The 15,774-nt window shown below is 35.6% G+C and overlaps 2 protein-coding genes across 3 annotated transcripts in view; both read left to right on the top strand.

The window, feature by feature from the left end:
- Positions 1-2,533, top strand: part of LOC127420683 (protein mono-ADP-ribosyltransferase PARP10-like) — a 36,566-nt gene extending 34,033 nt beyond the window's left edge. The window contains 1 exon segment of the mRNA XM_051663148.1: positions 192-2,533. Within this exon segment, the coding sequence (XP_051519108.1) occupies positions 192-490 (299 nt within the window). The 3' untranslated portion in view covers positions 491-2,533.
- A 9,172-nt stretch (positions 2,534-11,705) lies between these two features.
- Positions 11,706-15,774, top strand: part of cpsf1 (cleavage and polyadenylation specific factor 1) — a 30,631-nt gene continuing 26,562 nt past the window's right edge. For both annotated transcript variants that reach the window (XR_007893846.1, XM_051663147.1), the window contains exons 1-7: positions 11,706-11,848; positions 12,193-12,361; positions 12,836-12,863; positions 12,968-13,101; positions 13,485-13,565; positions 13,650-13,801; positions 15,541-15,687. Coding sequence is in view for 1 of the 2 variants with exons in the window: in XM_051663147.1 (XP_051519107.1) it covers positions 12,218-12,361; positions 12,836-12,863; positions 12,968-13,101; positions 13,485-13,565; positions 13,650-13,801; positions 15,541-15,687 (686 nt within the window). In the remaining variant the exon portion in view is untranslated. The remainder of the gene's footprint in view (positions 11,849-12,192; positions 12,362-12,835; positions 12,864-12,967; positions 13,102-13,484; positions 13,566-13,649; positions 13,802-15,540; positions 15,688-15,774) is intronic.

Here is a 15,774-nt window from a genome sequence, read left to right as displayed (position 1 = left end):
ATTTTACGTAGTCAGCAAAATTATCTAGATTATAACATTAATATTATAATGTTAATATTCGATATATCCCCCAGCCCTGTCACTGAATCATTTAGAATCATTAAATTATATTTAAGTGTAGTAATTGTCCATGTGTAATTAGTTTGCAACTGTTTTAAATGGATGTAAACTCCTCACTTTTCCCTTCACAGCTACTGTGTATGGTCAGGGTGTGTACTTTGCTGTTAACTCTGCTCTGTCTGTATCGGACACCTACTCTCCACCTAATGCAGATAGCCACAAGTTTATTTTGGTTGCCAGAGTTCTGACAGGAGACTTCACAGTGGGCCAACATGCAATGAAGGCGGCTCCGCTCAAAGAGAACTCTGCCATACCTGTCAGATATCACAGCGTGACAGATAAAATCCACGATCCAACTTTATTTGTCATCTTCAATGACACACAGGCCTATCCAGAGTACCTTATCACATGCAAGAAGACCTACAGTTGATCACATAGTCTCATAAAATATTTCCAGCAGTCATCATTTGAGAATGAGTGTTTAATCATAAAGTCTGCTCTTTCTTAGTGCTGACATTTCTTTTTCTTTAAATCAAATTTAGTCTGAACAGTAGTTGTGACTGTAGCTGAAACTCCTTTGTTTTCTTTTTTATGAATAATTTGATTCTCCTTCTGAAAACAAAGGACAGAATACACTGTACTTTTTATTTTCTCGTTGGTTTACTTTAGTCTATCATAACTATTGATAGGTTTTTTTTTTTTTTTTTTTTTTTTTTTTACATAAAACGTAGGCCACATAATCTCAAATCTAAAATGAGATATTGTTTGAATTGAAGGGATAGATCCTCCAAAAATGACAATTCTGTTATTATTTAAGAGGGTTTCATGTCATTCCATCAAACCCATACTTTGATCCATGGAACACAAAAGATGTTTGGCAGAATGTTGTGGACTGACAACCTCAGTCACTTCAATTCATCAGGTAATTCACAACCTCAATTCATTTTCATTACATGGAAAAAAAGAGCAGCATCAACATTTTTTGTTTCTCATGTATTGCACGGAAAAAGACATATGAAAACAAGTCATAAATTTTTGAAACAACACAAAAGTAAGTAAATGATGACCTGTCCGATTCACATCACTCACAGTTTAAGTTTGGATTTTTATTGGATGTTTGTGAGTAAATAAATGCTTAAATGAAGCAGCCCCCCCAGCGGAATACATGTTTTTGCAATATATATATATTTTTTAATCAGTATTGCTGCTGTCACTCATACAATAAATACATGTTTTTCTTTATGAATTGATTGTAGTATTGTTGTAGTGGTCAATTATGTTGTAGTGTAACACTTTATATAAACTGTAATGAACATATATGAACATATATGGGAAAATCACTATCAAGCATCATGAAAATGGAAATCATCCAGTACTGTGGTGACAATGAGTTATTATAAATTGGAGTCAATTACAAGCAATAAAATAAATACATTTTTACATCGAAAAAAATGACAAACGTAAATTAGTGTACATGAAGGCGCAAGAAGTATAGCATGCACTTTTAACATTTATTCCTTAAAGCTTACTGGTATCTGTTTTTATGTAACTAGAACTTATTTTTTAAGTTATAATTAAGTTTCACAATAATGGCTAGTATAATTAAAACTAATTTAGTACTTATTCAGTATCTACTGAATAAGTACTAAATTTTTTTAAATTATACTAGTACTTATTCCAATAGACACTAGTATCTATTCAATAGTCACTAGTACTTATTCTTCATGTACTAGTACTTATTTCTTTGGTAGTAGTCACTATTCTAACGATGAGAACGAACTATTCCATTATTACTGGTAACAAATAGCAGATTTTTGACACTGATTTCTCAAGGGATCTGTGGTTCAAGTATAAACTATTCACTACAGACTAGTATAATTTCCAACAGTGACAAGTTTCTTTTTTTAATTTTGTTAGTAACTATTCAGAAGATACTATTACTTATTCATTACATACTAGTACTTAATCCAGTAGTGACTACTACTTATTTATTAGACACTAGCAGGGGTGTACAGTTACAAATTACAAATACTCTTGTTACTGTAATTGAGTAGTTTTTCCCAGAAATTGTACTACTTTTAGCAGTTTGAGTATATTTTAAGTGATGTATGTAATTTTACTTTGCTATTTTCCCTCTGTCTGTGTTCGCTACATCCCTGTCCTGGTTTTTTGTTATTCATCAGCGTGATTGAGAAGAATGACTCCCATCAAATCACGCATAGAAAACTTGAATGGCAATAGAAGATTTGGCGCCAACTGCTATTTATTATGGGCTGTGTTCCACTTCACTTTAAACATCCACTCGCTATCTTCCCCAAGCACTTCTCCAGGGGGGAATCCCCACCGCCATTTTGGAAGTTGGTAACACTTCATTAATCAAACAGTAATATCAAGAATATGACAAAACCACTCACTGTTTTGGCTGGATAACTTTAGTAACTTTAAAAAATATTAACATAATGTAATAAAACAGTGACATATATATATATATATATATATATATATATATATATATATATATATATATATATATATATATATATATATATATTTTTTTTATTATTATTAATTAATTAATTTTATTTTATTTTATTTTTTCAGTTACTGCTAATTTTTTTTATATAGAGAGAGTGTTAATTGGAATAATAAACTACCAGGGAAGTAGAGATTCTTGAATTATATTTTATAATTATGCTCAGGCTTTGTCAAGTTTTTCTAATGCCTGATAGAAAAGTATCAATCTTTGTAGAGCAATACTTAAGGCAGAATAGTCCCATCATCAGTCACAAATACACTTCAGAAAATTGTGCATCATGCATTAGAATGAGAATATAATTATTTCTGGGCTTAAGTGATACAAGAATTAAATATATGCAGAACATTGTATCTCAAAAGGAATACAATGTGACCCCCCATGTACTACTTGAAGCCCGATGTGGCCCCTGTACCAAAAAACTTTGCCCACTCCTGCTCTATGCCACCTCTATTGTGTGGGATGTGAGATGCCAGGTGACAGTATTTTTTATTTTTTTATTTTTTTAGCATTTTTGCATTCTTTCCATTGTTTTTAACACGTTTATGATTAACAGTAATGTGCTCTGTCGGCAATAAAGTCAATTTAGATGCTACACATAAACTGATTTTAATGTAATTATTTCATATATTATGATTTAGAATGTTGATCAAGGTACTGAAAATAACTTTTTAATCTTTAATAACTTTTTTTAATCTGTAATCATGTCTGCCTGTTATTTTTTTGGAAGCAGATTCATGTAGTGTTTTTTTTTATCATAGATAAGTGATGTATTTTAAAAGTTGGCTGTAAAAAATAAAATTGTTGGAGGATACCTACATTTTTTGTTTATTTTTGTTATTAACAATTTTATTGATTCCAAACTTAAAACATACAAACACAACATAAAAAACGGAATCAATTATTCACATTAAACCACCTCCCCCTGAACATTCCTCCCACCCGACACAAACACGCAGTACTGTGATTACCAACAACTAGAACATCAAAATAAAAAATAAAATAAAATAATAAGATATACATTCAAACAACATCAATATTATACATACCCAACTAAACTACATATCTCTCTCCACAGCCCCTCCCCGAGAACCCTCCGAAATACCCCCCCCCCCCCCACACTTCTTGACAAACAAATCCAATTTCCGCAGCCTTCTAAAAAACATCTCCTCAAACGCTGCCACCTCGCCCATCTCCCCACACCACTCCCTATATATATAATATATATATATAAATCATACAGCTCTAAAACTACGCCTCTCTCTCCACAGTCCCACTCTGAGAGTCCCCCAAAAACATCAAATATCTACCCCATTTCACATTAAATGAATCCCATATCCCCAGCCTTCTACACGTGACCTCCTCGAAGGCTGCCACCCTCCCCATCTCTTCTCACCACTCCTGAATTGAGGGCGCTCCAACCCACTTCCAAACCCCATCTCCCAAAACACAGAGTCTGGGGCAAAAAGAAATCCAAATGCCCACAAAACTCTGTACCTTCAACCAAAATTCCTGGATCTCAGCACACCACCAAAAAACATGGGCCGTACCTCCATCCTCTGATTGGCAATGCCAGCAGGTGGGTGTGTCTTTAAGACCAAACCTATACAGTCTAGAGGGGGTCCAATAGAACCTATGTAGGATCTTGAATTGCATAAGTTGCACCCTTGCATCTCTAGATACAGACTTGATGTTTTTTTAGAATCCTAGCCCACACCCTCCTCCAATACCAAATTAAAATCTTTCTCTCATAATCTCTTGATAGAGGTTAAAGCTCCATCCCCCAGACTCTGAACTAGCAGGGAGTAATACACTGATGCCTCGTGAGCTGTTCCCAGAGTGTCTGCCGCTTTAGGGGGGTGTATGCTACTCCCAAAAATAGTACAAAGCAGGTGGCGCAACTGTCACAGAGTGTAGAAACCCCTCTCACTATCCACTCTGACCAGCGGAAGGGGAAATTATCAATACATAATTTTGGGTTCAGCCATATGCTCGAGGCAGCATTCAAATAAATGTCTGAATTAAACATTCTGGACACTTTTGTCCATACCGAGTGCAAATGCGAGATAACGGGGTGTAACTTAACTTCTCTGGTTAATTTGATAGAAAGGATTTACAATGGCGAAATAGGGGCAATAACTTCCTGTTCAATACAAAACCAGGGAGGGGCTCTCTCAGGTGGAAGCGACCAATTGGCCAAATGTCTGAGACCGAATGCATAATAATAAAACAAAATCTTGGGTAGGCCTAGCCCACCTTTGTCAATCAGCCTATGTAATTTGTTGAAATGCAATCTGGGACGTTTACCATTCCAAATAAAGGTCTTCGCTATGCTATCAAATTGCTTGAAATAAGAGAGGGGGACATCTACAGGGAGAGACTGTAGCAGGTAGTTGAATTGAAAAGCCGTCTGGCCCCGGAGCTTTGCCTGGTGGCAAATGTACTTTTACTTGAGTATGATTTTTCAGTACTCTTTCCACCCCTGGACAATAGTGTTTATACCATTTGTTACAAGTAACTAGGGCTGTCGTTAATTCAGTGCAATTCAATGGGGCCTGGGTAGCTCAGCGAGTATTGACGCTGACTACCACCCCTGGAGTCGCGAGTTCAAATCCAGGGCGTGCTGAGTGACTCCAGCCAGGTCTCCTAAGCAACCAAATTGGCCTATTTGCTAGGGAGGGTAGATTCACATGGGATAACCTCCTCGTGGACACAATTAGGGCTTCTCGCTCTCAGTGGGGAGCATGGTAAGTTGTGCGTGGATCGTGGAGAGTAGCATGAGCCTCCACATTTTGTGAGTCTCTGCGGTGTCATGCACAGCGAGCCACGTGATAAGATGTTTGGATTGACTGTCTCAGAAGCAGAGGCAACTGAGACTTGTCCTCCGCCACCCGGATTGAGGTGAGTAACCGCGCCACCATGAGGACCTACTAAATAGTATGAAATTGGGCATTCCAAATTGGGAGAAAAGGGGATATATATATATATATATATATATATATATATATATATATATATATATATATATATATATATATATATATATACGTATATTTAAATAATAAAACAAAATTCAGTGCAACTCATTTGATAAAAAATAATGTGTTAAGAAATTAACACAACTAACTATGCCCCTCGTCTATCATAAGGAATTTTCCTAACATCGGAACAATGTACCACCTTCATGTTTTCAAGAATTTAAATCAGTAGGAGGCAGTAAGCACAAATGCAGCTTTACAGGTAAGGCGCAGCTTTACAGGCAACAAACCAGACAGCAAATGTTAAGGACACGTTCTTGCATTCAAACACAGCTGGAAAGAGCGCAACTCCGAATGCAGGAGTCTCTAGGGGTGTTTTTCTAAGTTTCAAACTACACTTAACTTGACAGAGCATCCTAAAAATGCTGTGTTTATGGCGCGATGCAGCCAAAGTGAGACTCTCCAAAAGTGTCCTTCTGATGCATGTGTACATAGACGTGTCCTTAGAGAAACCCTTATAATAGATCTACCTCAAATTCAATTGTAAAATGGATTGCAGGCCAATTGTTTATGTTATAGGATTATGTTCAATATGTTAATAAACAATATAATGCCAACTAAAGCCACTTTTTGCGTTGCCTTATCAATGCTTTACTTGTCTGCCACAATAATGTAAAGTATATGAATTATTATATTTATCAAATATTCTATTTTTATTATTATCTAAATATAATAATTTATAAATATTTAATCATTATATATTTAATTATTTTTATTTGGGGGCTATTCTACAAATATTGATGTATGTGATAAATTGCGATTAATTTGATTATTTGACCAGCATATCATGCAATTAATTTGTTTAATATTTTTAATCTATTGATTGCCGTAATTTTTACATTTTACTAGTAAGATTCTTAATTGAACTATACAGTAGCCTTTTTGACTAGTCATTACATTTGACAAGTAAAATACTAGTAGTGAGATGAGAAATGTTAATAGCAACATTTGGAATAGACACTAGTGCCAAATAAATAAGTACTAATATCTAAAATTGACAGAGATACTAGTCACTATTGGAATACTTACTTACTAGTAACTAAAAAATTAGTACTAGTAAAATAAAAATAGATACTACTAAGTTTTAAGGAATAAATGTTAAAAGCACTGGCCATAATAGTGTTCAACAGTAAATCATAGTGCCAATTTTGAAACCTGGGAAAGACCCATCAGACCCCTCAAACTATAGACCAGTAGCACTTACATCACAATTAGGGAAAACTATAGAGCGAATGGTAACTGAGAGAGTAACATATTTTCTAAAGAGTAGAGACCTTTTTTCTCCTTTTCAAAGGGGTTTTCGCAAAGGGAGAAATACAATGGACCCTATCCTAAGTCTAGAGTCAGAAATTAGGGAAGCCCAAACAAATAAGGAAATAGTGGATGCAGTCTTTTTCGATGAAGAAAATGCATACGATATGTTGTGGAAGGAAGGACTGCTTATCAAATTAAGTAAGTTTGGTGTGGGCTGCAGGTTATATAACTGGGTACTGGACTTCCTATTTGGCAAGACAATAGAGGTAAGTGTAGGTACACAATACTCAAAAGTATATCAAGTAGAGAATGGAACCCACAGGGCAGTGTTTGCAGTCTAGTGCTATTTAACATCATGATTAATTATATTTTTGAGCAAGTTGATAAAGGTATACCCTTACGAAACAAAATATATGTGAATATATTGGAAAATATAATGTGATATATTAAATAATACATTTTCATATATGGGAATCTAATGCTTATATTTTTCAATATTCTGCATTATATGCATGAACCATGTATGGTTATATATTGATATAAAATATATGTAGCAATAACAAGACAAAATTTGTACTACATTTATACATGTAATAGCTTTATTGAAACACTCAAATAATTTTTCTTTCATTAGTTAATGCATGGGTTTACATACAGCATTAAATGTTTCAAAAATATATTCCCAATATGCCTACAAAGGTCCCCAATATATATATATATATATATATATATATATATATATATATATATATATATATATATATATATATATATATATATAATTAATACATATGGATATATGTTACAGAATACATTTCTCTCAGATTTGTGTATATATATTTAACATGCATTTTCCCATATATATGTTAAAATATAGTGCATATGTATGTTCAAATGTATGTATACTCAATATAGATATATTTGTAACTATATAATTACATAAATATTCACATATATGGATATATATTACAATATATATTATCTCAGAATTATGTGTACATACAGGTGCATCTCAATAAATTAGAATGTCGTGGAAAAGTTCATTTATTTCAGTAATTCAACTCAAATTGTGAAACTCGTGTATTAAATAAATTCAATGCACACAGACTGAAGTAGTTTAAGTCTTTGGTTCTTTTAATTGTGATGATTTTGGCTCACATTTAACAAAAACCCACCAATTCACTATCTCAAAATATTAGAATACATCATAAGACCAATAAAAAAAACATTTTAGTGAATTGTTGGCCTTCTGGAAAGTATGTTCATTTACTGTATATGTACTCAATACTTGGTAAGGGCTCCTTTTGCTTTTATTACTGCCTCAATTCGGCGTGGCATGGAGGTGATCAGTTTGTGGCACTGCTTAGGTGGTATGGAAGCCCAGGTTTCTTTGACAGTGGCCTTCAGCTCATCTGCATTTTTTGGTCTCTTGTTTCTCATTTTCCTCTTGACAATACCCCATAAATTCTCTATGGGGTTCAGGTCTGGTGAGTGTGCTGGCCAGTCAAGCACACCAACACCATGGTCATTTAACCAACTTTTGGTGCTTTTGGCAGTGTGGGCAGGTGCCAAATCCTGCTGGAAAATGAAATCAGCATCTTTAAAAAGCTGGTCAGCAGAAGGAAGCCTGAAGTGCTCCAAAATTTCTTGGTAAACGGGTGCAGTGACTTTGGTTTTCAAAAAACACAATGGACCAACACCAGCAGATGACATTGCACCCCAAATCATCACAGACTGTGGAAACTTAACACTGGACTTCAAGCAACTTGGGCTATAAGCTTCTCCACCCTTCCTCCAGACTCTAGGACCTTGGTTTCCAAATGAAATACAAAACTTGCTCTCATCTGAAAAGAGGACTTTGGACCACTGGGCAACAGTCCAGTTCTTCTTCTCCTTAGCCCAGGTAAGACGCCTCTGACGTTGTCTGTGGTTCAGGAGTGGATACGACAACTGTAGCCAAATTCCTTGACACGTCTGTGTGTGCTGGCTCTTGATGCCTTGACCCCAGCCTCAGTCCATTCCTTGTGAAGTTCACCCAAATTCTTGAATTGATTTTGCTGGACAATCATAAGGCTGCGGTTCTCTCGGTCGGTTGTGCATCTTTTTCTCCCACACTTTTCCCTTCCACTCAACTTTCTGTTAACATGCTTGGATACAGCACGCTGTGAACAGCCAGCTTCTTTGGCAATGAATGTTTGTGGCTTACCCTCCTTGTGAAGGGTGTCAATGATTGTCTTCTGGACAACTGTCAGATCAGCAGTCTTCCCCATTATTGTGTAGCCTAGTGAACCAAACTAAGAGACCATTTTGAAGGCTCAGGAAACCTTTGCAGGTGTTTTGAGTTGATTAGCTGATTGGCATGTCACCATATTCTAATTTTTTGAGATAGTGAATTGGTGGGTTTTTGTTAAATGTGAGCCAAAATCATCACAATTAAAAGAACCAAAGACTTAAACTACTTCAGTCTGTGTGCATTGAATTTATTTAATACACGAGTTTCACAATTTGAGTTGAATTACTGAAATAAATGAACTTTTCCACGACATTCTAATTTATTGAGATGCACCTGTATATTGCTCATATATATTCCCATATAAATGTGACTGTATGTACAACATATATGTTAAAATATATTTAAGCACACACTACCATTTTTTATCACATGCACATCTATATATTATGAAGCATATTATTGAATATAAAATGACATACATTACAATATATAAGGACTTATATTGTCATATATTTCCCAATATATGAAAAGCAGCAATTCCTTATGTATTACTCAGTATATTGTAATATATTAACACAATGTATTATTCTATATAATTATGAATACACTGAAAATTATTTAATATACTGAGCCTTAATATAAAAGGAAATATATTTTCTTTGCGTAAGGGTAGGGAAATCGCTGTATGCAGATGATGGGGCTTTATGGATAAGGGGGCGGAATCTAAAATATATAGAGAAGAAAATGCAGACTGCAATGATGGTGGAACAGTGGGCAAATAAATGGGCTTTTAAGATATCTATAGCAAAGACGCAAGTGATATGATTTTCTAGATGCCATAAGGCAGTATCCTTGAAATTATATGGCCAAACACTTGAACAGGCCAATGTGATCAGATTTCTCAGGGTATTACTAGATGAAAAGCTGACCTCAAAGCACCACATTTACAAAGTAAAGGACAAGTGTAAAAAGGTCAACAATCTATTAAGATGCCAGTCAGGACAAGACTGGAGAGCAACCATAGCATCATTGTTGAATAAATACCAGGCCCTTATGAGAGCTACATTAGACTATGTGTGTATAGCTTATATGTCAGCAGCAGAGAGTCACCTTAATAAGCTGGATGTGGAGCAGGACTAAGAATATGCAGTGGAGCATCATACAAGTTAAAATGGGGGAAATGCCATTATAGATAAGAAGAGTTAAATTTATGCTGGCATACTGGATTAATTTGAAGGGGCATAATATATCACACCCTACAAAGAACATCCTGCAGGACTGTTGGGAGCACAATAAAACCAATTTTAGAAGCTTTGGATGGATATGTAATATAAAAGCAGAAAATGAAGGTTTATGTAACATACAATACAGTCCAACGGTTCCATCTTCATTTATTCCTCCATGGTTATTTGTGATGCCATCAATAGATTTAAATATACAGCAACAACTGAGGAATAAATCCAATCAGGTACCTGTTGGGAGGGTAGCACAAAATTACATTGAACAGCACTTTGTAGATAAGCTGATATTATTTAAAGATGGCTCAAAAGACACAGAGACTGGATGTACAGGAGCTGCAGTTTTCATCCCACGGTACGAGGTAGCAATTAAGGAAAGAACTACAGATCACCTATCAGTATATGCTGTTGAGCTTGTAGCTATTTTAATAGCTTTGCATTGGTTAGAAGAAAACAACATTAATAATGCTCTTATTGCATCTGAGAGTTGGGCAGCACTCCCAAGAATTATATCCTTGAAATCATGCAGACAAGATCTTCTATTTGAAATTCATTATTTAATATACAAATTACACAATAAGGGTCTGACGGTTTACTTTTCTTGGGTTCTTGCTCATGTAAGAGTAGAAGGAAATGAGGTTGTTGACAAACTAGCCAAGCAATCACTCAAATTGCAAACAGTAAACATGAAAATTCTGCTGAGTAAAGCTGAGGGCAAAACAATCATAAAGAGTCAAGTGGGGAAAATATGGCAAGAATACTGGGACATAAACGATACAGGCAGACATCTATATAATATCCAGAATCATGTTGGTTTGGGTAGGAGGCTGGGCAGGAACAGAAAGTAAGAGGCAGTCATTACCCATCTCAGGATTGGACATACTGGACTTAATCAGACACTTCATAAAATAGGTAAACACCCAACTGTTAGAAGTGCACACTGTGGTCACCCTGAATCTGCTCAGCATGTGCTGCTGGAATGTAGGGGATATGAAGAGGAAAGGAAGTAACTAATATCAGTATTAAAGAAAGCTAAGCTAAATGTCATAATAAGAGGCATCATGGGGAATATTCAGTCACTGAATTGAGTATCTGAAGGAAACAGGGCTAATAGAAAGAATTTAGTTTTTATTTTTCTCTTTCTTTTCCTTCCAATCTACTGTTCCACACTACAGTCCGGTAGGTGACGGTAATGCACCTGCAATCTGGTTTGCCAACCGCTAATCAAACCAAAAGAAGAAGAAGAAGAAGAAGACGAAGAAGAAGAACTGTTCGACAGTAGTAGAGGAGGGAACTCATGTTGCGCACACTGCGCATGTCGGACAGATTTGAGCGCTGCACAGTATGCGCGAGTCGTATGTTTGATGAATGGAGCAGTGCTGCTGTCCATTGCAAGTGTACTCATGATGTGCTGAGATTTGTGTTTAATATCTATATCCATGAGACCCAGTCGGGTAACGGGTCATTTGGAAATTAAAACAATAACGTACTGGTACGTTAGAATAATCAGAGTTCATTTAGCTTGTCTAGAAAGTATGTTTTTTAAATTTAGCAAGCTAGCATATTAGCAACAGAAGCTTGAGCTCAATCAAATGTAAACACAACTTTAAAATATGTGCGAATGCAAATAAACACATAAAATAAATTAACCAATGTGTGTATTTTAGGTCGATTTTAGCGTATTGTCTGTTCCAGCACAGGCAAAGAATGTAAAGTTCTGCTGCAGAGTTTGTAAACAGTCTGATATAAACCCAACAGCCCCAGCATGAGTGTATGAACTGTAACTGTACACAAGTGTGAGTGATAATCATCATATAACATGCTGTTTGTGACCAGGTGCTGAGAGAAGCCGCTCATCATCATGTATGCAGTGTATCGTCAGGCTCATCCACCCACTGCTGTGGAGCTTGCTGTTTATTGCAACTTCATCTCCAGCCAAGAGAAAAACCTGGTTGTAGCAGGAACATCTCAGCTGTATGTCTACAGGATCATTTATGATGTGGAGGTCAGGGTCGATAGTTTCCTCTCATTTGAGGCCCCCAAATTTGTGAGACCTTTAAGTCTCGTTTAAATATATACGAATGTATGTGCATTAGATAACAGAATATCAAACTAAGTGGCAAACAAATACTGCTAGAGCTTTCTCGGAACTAACTCCACTTTTCTGAGCCATTTTTTGCAATTACTTTTAAACAAGTTTTTTTCTTTTCTTCTAGTAGATGTATGAAGTCCTTTCCTCAATTGACAACATAATTGTGAACAGTAGCTAAATGCATTGTTTTTTTTATTTTTATTATCATTTAAAACCTAACAAACTACTTTTTGTGAAATATTTTGCTTGGAAAGTGTGCTTGTGCTATATTTCTTTAAATAAATGACATTTGGTTTGATATTTTGTTATCTCACGCAGTGACATTCAAACATTTTATGTGTGCTTGAGTAATTCGATTTTTATTTATTTTTTCTCATTTCATTCTAGAGCACTTCAAAATCAGAAAAGTCTTCAGGTATGCTGTAATTTTTTCCATTATTTGGTATTTTTTATACAAGATGTGTGATAGATCTGATCATTACATTTCTGTCTTTTTTTTTTCTGTGTAAAATCTCATAGATGGCAAGAGTCGTAAAGAGAAGCTTGAGCAGGTGGCGTCTTTCTCTCTGTTTGGTAATGTGATGTCCATGGCCAGCGTTCAGCTCGTGGGCACCAACAGAGATGCTTTGCTCCTCAGCTTCCAAGATGCTAAAGTAAGTTTGACAGGGTGTTTAATTAACTTCTTGATAACCCAATTCACTTTTTAGGGCAACTTGAATTAAGAAAAGTTACAGGCCATAAACATTGCTTAACGGCTATTTAACTGAATTGTGCATCATAAAAAAATGTCTCTATGGTAATGAGATTACTTAGCTGAGTGTTCCAATTGGTAGAATGTCACTAGCAACACCCAAGGTCACGGGTTTCTTCCTTGTATTTTCATTTTGGTAGCTTAATGCAAGAAATATGTCTCATATGTGTCACCACATTGAGTTCTGAAAAAAAAAAAAAGGCTTTCTAGATGAACTTATGATGGTACATTTTCACTGGGGTACAAGTTGTAAGTAGGCCTGTATCTTTGTTTTTTTTCTTTCAGCTCTCAGTGGTGGAGTATGATCCAGGCACACATGATCTGAAGACTCTGTCGCTGCATTATTTTGAAGACCCAGAGCTGAGAGTGAGAACTGCATTAGGATGTATTTGCGTATGTGGATCTGTATGTTTGGGAGATGTGAATGTTTATTGGTCTGTGTAATTTCAGGATGGGTTTGTTCAGAATGTGCACATTCCTATGGTGCGAGTGGACCCAGAGAACCGCTGTGCTGTGATGCTGGTATATGGCACCCAGCTTGTGGTTCTGCCCTTCAGGAAGGACACGCTGACCGATGAACAGGAGGGGATTGTGGGAGAGGGGTATGGATGAATGTTTTTGAAAACATATGCACGTCTTCCAAAATTCTTGTCAGATTCTATTAGAATTAAAGGGTTAGTTTGCCCAAAAATTAAAATTCTCTCATCATTTACTCACCCTCATGCCATCCCAGATGTGTACGACTTTATTCTGCAGAACACAATTGAAGATTTTTAGAAGAATATTCCAGCGCTTTTGGTCCATAAAATGCAAGTAATGGTGACCAAAATATTTAAGCAAAATCAGCATAAAAGTAATCCATATGACTCTTGTGGGTAAATCAATGTCTTCAGAAGTGATATGATAGGTGTGAGTATTTATAGGTGTGAGTTTTTTTGCTATAAATTCTCCTCCTTGCTCTGTCAATCTTTAACTTCACATTCTTCTTGTGTTTTTGGTGATTCGCATTCGTCATGCATATCGCCCCCTACTGAGCAGGGAGAAGAATTTCTAGCAAAGAAGTGCTTAAATATTAAACTTTTTCTCACCCAGACCTATAATATCACTTCTGAAGATATGGATTGAACCACTGGAGTCATATGGATTACTTTTATGATGGCTTTGTGCTTTTGGAGCGTAAAAATGTTGGCACCCATTCACTTGCATTGTATGGACCTACAGAGCTGAAATATTCTTCTAGAAATCTTAATTTGTGTTCTGCAGAGGAAAGAAAGTCATACACATCTGGGATGGCAAGAGGGTGAGTAAATGATGAGAGAATTTTCATTTTTGGGTGAACTATCCCTTTAATGGAGTCTAATGTTTCTTAAAAATAATGGATAGCAACTATTATAAACATATAATTTTGTTTTGCAGAATGATCCCAATGAGGATGAAGTATGTCTTTTGCAAACTTATGTACTGATTTGCTATTTAGCCATATCTTTGACTTTCCATACTGGCTTGCCATACTAGCCATATTGTTATATTTTGTTCACTCAGCTTTAACTAATTATTATTAGACTATAATACATTATTAGAATATAATTTTACCCAATTTAACTGGTAATTTGTTTTGCAGCGTAAACCTAAAAAATATTAAGAATATCTTTCACTGATGACATGTTTCCATCTAAGTTGCGAATATAATTTATGCAAATAATCGGAATATTTCAAAAAGAAGTGACTAAAACATCATTTTCCATGTGTTGAAGAGAACAAAATCATCACTTCTGGGGAAATTCAGCCAAATCAAAATAAAAATGGAAGTTGAAGCCACTGTGCATCTTTTATTAAATGTAATGAATCACGTGCGGTTTAGAGTGCGCAGACAAAATGCTCTGTCGAACTTCATGTTCGCTAGCGTTCAGCGGCAGATGCCTTATGTCTGGGAACAAAAGTGTGTTAAGACAGTTCTTGGAGGTAATAATAGCCGATCATTTTGATTACAGGCTTTGTTATTTCAGAATAACCAGAGCAGCATTTGAGATGCTATGTGATGATAATCTCTGAGCGAATTGTGCATGGCCTTTTTTGATGCGCATCTGTATTTCTATATAAATTCTATAGGAATAAATTTGACAATTGTGTTTCCATTATAGTTTATGCATGTCTAATCAAGTAAAAATGTGTCCATAAAGTTTCTTTATGTACATTTTGGAGATTTTATTTGCCTCTTGGTGTTTCCATCCTGCATTTTTTATGCAATACCCCAAAATGCACACAAAAATATATGGATGGAAGTTATTATTATGTTTAACTTCTTTTCAACTAACTTGAAGTTCTTAAAAATCTCTCTCAGGCAGAAATCTAGTTTCCTACCCAGTTACATCATTGATGTTCGTGAGTTGGATGAGAAACTCCTGAACATCATTGATATGAAGTTCCTTCATGGTTACTATGAGCCCACACTGCTTATTCTGTTTGAGCCCAACCAGACGTGGCCTGGGTATGACCTTATCACAAGCGTTTTCTGTCTTAACTATAATCACATTCAGCCTTCAGAGTTAGTGAGGCACCTGTCCACATACTGGCC

Source organism: Myxocyprinus asiaticus, chromosome 30 (assembly GCF_019703515.2).
Source record: "Myxocyprinus asiaticus isolate MX2 ecotype Aquarium Trade chromosome 30, UBuf_Myxa_2, whole genome shotgun sequence".
Taxonomy (NCBI): domain Eukaryota; kingdom Metazoa; phylum Chordata; class Actinopteri; order Cypriniformes; family Catostomidae; genus Myxocyprinus; species Myxocyprinus asiaticus.
The sequence above is the reverse complement of the archived record's forward strand: the minus strand, read 5'-3'. Positions and strand labels throughout refer to the sequence as shown.